The sequence below is a fragment of the Cydia splendana genome, chromosome 25 (genome assembly GCF_910591565.1).
Source record: "Cydia splendana chromosome 25, ilCydSple1.2, whole genome shotgun sequence".
Lineage (NCBI taxonomy): Eukaryota > Metazoa > Arthropoda > Insecta > Lepidoptera > Tortricidae > Cydia > Cydia splendana.
Genome location: NC_085984.1, coordinates 1 through 3376, shown reverse-complemented (window position 1 = coordinate 3376; position 3376 = coordinate 1). Strand labels below are relative to the sequence as shown.

At 52.5% G+C, this 3376-nt stretch overlaps 1 protein-coding gene across 1 annotated transcript; it reads left to right on the top strand.

Annotated features, from left to right (window-relative positions):
• Positions 1–2847: 2847 nt before the first annotated feature.
• LOC134802627 (uncharacterized) lies at positions 2848–3225 on the top strand (the record flags this gene model as incomplete). The annotated part of the gene is made up of 1 exon (XM_063775262.1): positions 2848–3225. A coding segment is annotated over exon 1 (378 nt), but the record flags the coding sequence as incomplete, so codon positions are not given.
• Positions 3226–3376: the final 151 nt, after the last annotated feature.

Genomic DNA, 3376 nt, shown 5'->3' with positions numbered 1-3376 from the left:
ATGAATGAATAAAATTTACTTTACTTAATAAAATAAAAACTAGAAAAATCTATTGGGTGGGTTCAAAGATATTAGTAAAAATGTAGATTGCCTGTAGCTTTTTGGCAGGTGCAAATAAAAAGTGAAGAAAATTGAATGTTTTTATTTGAAGTTGTATGAGAATATATTATTTTTAGTATTGAATTATTTAGAAATAACAAAGGGAGATTTTTAGAAAAGGAAAAAATATTAAAAAGTGGAAAGATGACTGAGTTACGAATTTTTGAAGAAGTGAGATTTTGAAAAGTAGTAAAAATTTGAATATCTACGGAACTAGGAGGACTATGAAAATAAGTATAGTATCAAAAAATCGGGCTCGTTGAGTACTAAAATTGTGCCAAAAATCAATTTATTCGAGTAGTGTTTGGTTTGGTTTTTGGTGGTTGGTTAGGTTAGGTTAGGTTAGGTTAGGTTAGGTTAGGTTAGGTTAGGTTAGGTTAGGTTAGGTTAGGTTAGGTTAGGTTAGGTTAGGTTAGGTTAGGTTAGGTTAGGTTAGGTTAGGTTAGGTTAGGTTAGGTTAGGTTAGGTTAGGTTAGGTTAGGTTAGGTTAGGTTAGGTTAGGTTAGGTTAGGTTAGGTTAGGTTAGGTTAGGTTAGGTTAGGTTAGGTTAGGTTAGGTTAGGTTAGGTTAGGTTAGGTTAGGTTAGGTTAGGTTAGGTTAGGTTAGGTTAGGTTAGGACTCCTTTTACGAAGTAAGTAAGTAGGAGCCTCGTGAGGGCTGGAGCCATTGCGGTGTCTTTGGACATAGCTAATGCATTCGGTACCCTCCCGTACTCGGTGATTCGGGAGGCACTCAAGTATCACGAGGTGCCCCTATACCTAAGGCGAGTCGTTGACCACTACCTATCAGACAGGGTGGTGGTCTGCGATACACCTAACGGACGGCTAGAGAGACGAATGGCCTGCGGCGTTCCTCAGGGGTCGGTGCTTGGACCCCTGTTATGGAACGTTGGCTTCGATTGGGCCATCCGTGCAGTGCTGCTCCCCCGAATGGCCCTCATGTGTTATGCTGATGACACAATGGTGGCCGTTCGGGGCGGGGAACTGACAGAGGCATTGCGGAGGGCGGAAGTGGCGGCGGAGCTCATAGTCCTAAGAATCCGCCTCCTAGGACTGAAGGTCTCCCTCCCGAAGACCGATGTGATAGTCTTCGGGAGAAGAGGATGGAGGGTGCCCGCGGGTACCTCTCTTAGAATAGGTGGTGAGGACGTTCAGGTGAGGCCCCATATCAAATATCTCGGCCTCACACTGGACAGGAGGTGGAATTTCGAGGAGCATTTCCGCCAAATTGCTCCCCGCATAGTGACGGCGGCTTCGGAGCTGGGACGGCTGCTGCCCAACGTGGGAGGGCCCTCCCACGCATGCCGACGTCTTTATGCTGGAGTGGCCCGGTCGATGGCCCTCTATGGGGCCCCGATCTGGGCCGACAAACTGACTCCAGCCAATAAAGCCTTACTGCGGAGGCCCCAACGAATTGTAGCCATACGCGTTTGCAGGGCGTACGTGACGGTAGGATGGGCGGCAGCGTGTGTGTTGGCGGGCACCCCACCCTGGGAACTGGTCGCTGGGGTGCTCGCCGATGCGCATATGCGGAGAATCAGGAGCAGGGAGGCAGGAAATTTCCCTGCTCCTGAAGAAGTGCGAAATGCGCGCAAAATCGCGCTGAGAGGGCTGCGCGAAAAATGGAAGGAGGACCTGGAGAACTCTCCCTACGGAACCCGTACCATAGGGGCAGTTCTCCCGTCGTTGGACAGATGGCTGGATCGGACACATGGCAGTGTGGGGTACAGACTGGCGCAGGTGCTGACCGGGCATGGATGCTTCGGGCACTACCTGCACAGGATTGGTCGCGAGCCTACCCCAGCCTGCCATGAATGTGGTGAGACGGATGACACGGCCCAGCACACCCTCGAGGTGTGCAATCACTGGGTCGTGGAGCGTAGTGCGCTGGCGACAGCCATTAGGACGGATGATCTCTCGCTGCACAGCGTCGTGGCGGCCATGCTGAACGGCGAGAGATCCTGGGAGGCAGTGGTCTCCTTCTGCGACACCGTTGTCTCGCAGAAGGAGACCAAGGAGAGAGAGCGGGAGGAAGACCCGAATGCGCTCCCAATCCGACGCAGAAGACTGGGAAGGAGACGCAGGCGGTATGCCATTTTGAACAGTGGCATACCCCAGTAGGGCAGCGGGTAGGGGACCCGCATAACACAACCCTACACGGGACGGGGGAGAGATAGTTATGCGTTTGCTAACTCTCCCCGAATCTGGTGGTATTCCCGGTTAACTGGGCCAGGACTGCCGGGGGGATGCCGTGGTGACATGCTCGCGACCCCATTGCATCCCCCTATAACGGCATAGACGGAAACGCCGCAGGGGTTTTAGTGGGTATTCTCCTCCCCTCCCTCTGACTAGCAGAGGGAGTTACGGGAGGAGCGAGTCCCACATATCACCCCCCCAATGGGCGTCCCCAGCCCGGGGGTGAATGCATAAACGCATTTCCCCTGCGACAAAAAAAAAAAAAAAAAAAAAAAAGGTTAGGTTAGGTTAGGTTTCCCTGGGATAGTCGGAGGCCATCTGCTTTCATGGACCTAGAAAAGCACCTCCAGCTGGCGCTCAGCTTGTAGTAAGTGGAGTTCCCATCGGCGTTGGGTCGACGATGAAATATCTGGGACTCGTCCTCGACAGCCGGTGGAACTTTAAGGAGCACTTTAAGCGCCTGACTCCTAGGCTTCTAGGAGCAGCCGGTGCGCTTAGCCGACTCCTACCAAACATGGGGGGGCCAAATGTAGGCTGCCGCAGTCTATACACGATGGTAGTGAGGTCGATGGCCCTGTACGGTGCACCCATTTGGGTAGATGCCCTTAGCGCCGAAAACCAAATACTTCTACGAAGACCTCAAAGGATCATGGCGATAAGGGCCATCAGAGGATATCGCACCATCTCCAGTGATGCGGCATGCGCCTTGGCCGGGACCCCGCCCTGGGATCTGGAGGCAAAAGCACTGGCGACCATATATAGGCGGATTTCGGAATCTCGAGCCAGAGATCAGGAGCCTATGCTCGAAGAGGTGAAGCGCTGGCGGACGAATGCTCGCGTTGTCGTTCTCCGAAAATGGGGTGAGAGGCTAAGGAATCCATGCGCCGGTCACTGGACAGCCGGAGCTATCCAGCCTGTCCTTAAAGAATGGGTCGGTAGACAGCACGGTGTGGTGTCTTTCCATCTCGCACAGGTACTCTCGGGCCATGGGTGCTTTGGCAAGTACCTGTGCGAGAAGTCTAAACGGGAGCCAACGCCAGCGTGTCACCACTGCAACAGTGCAGAAGATACAGCGCAGCACA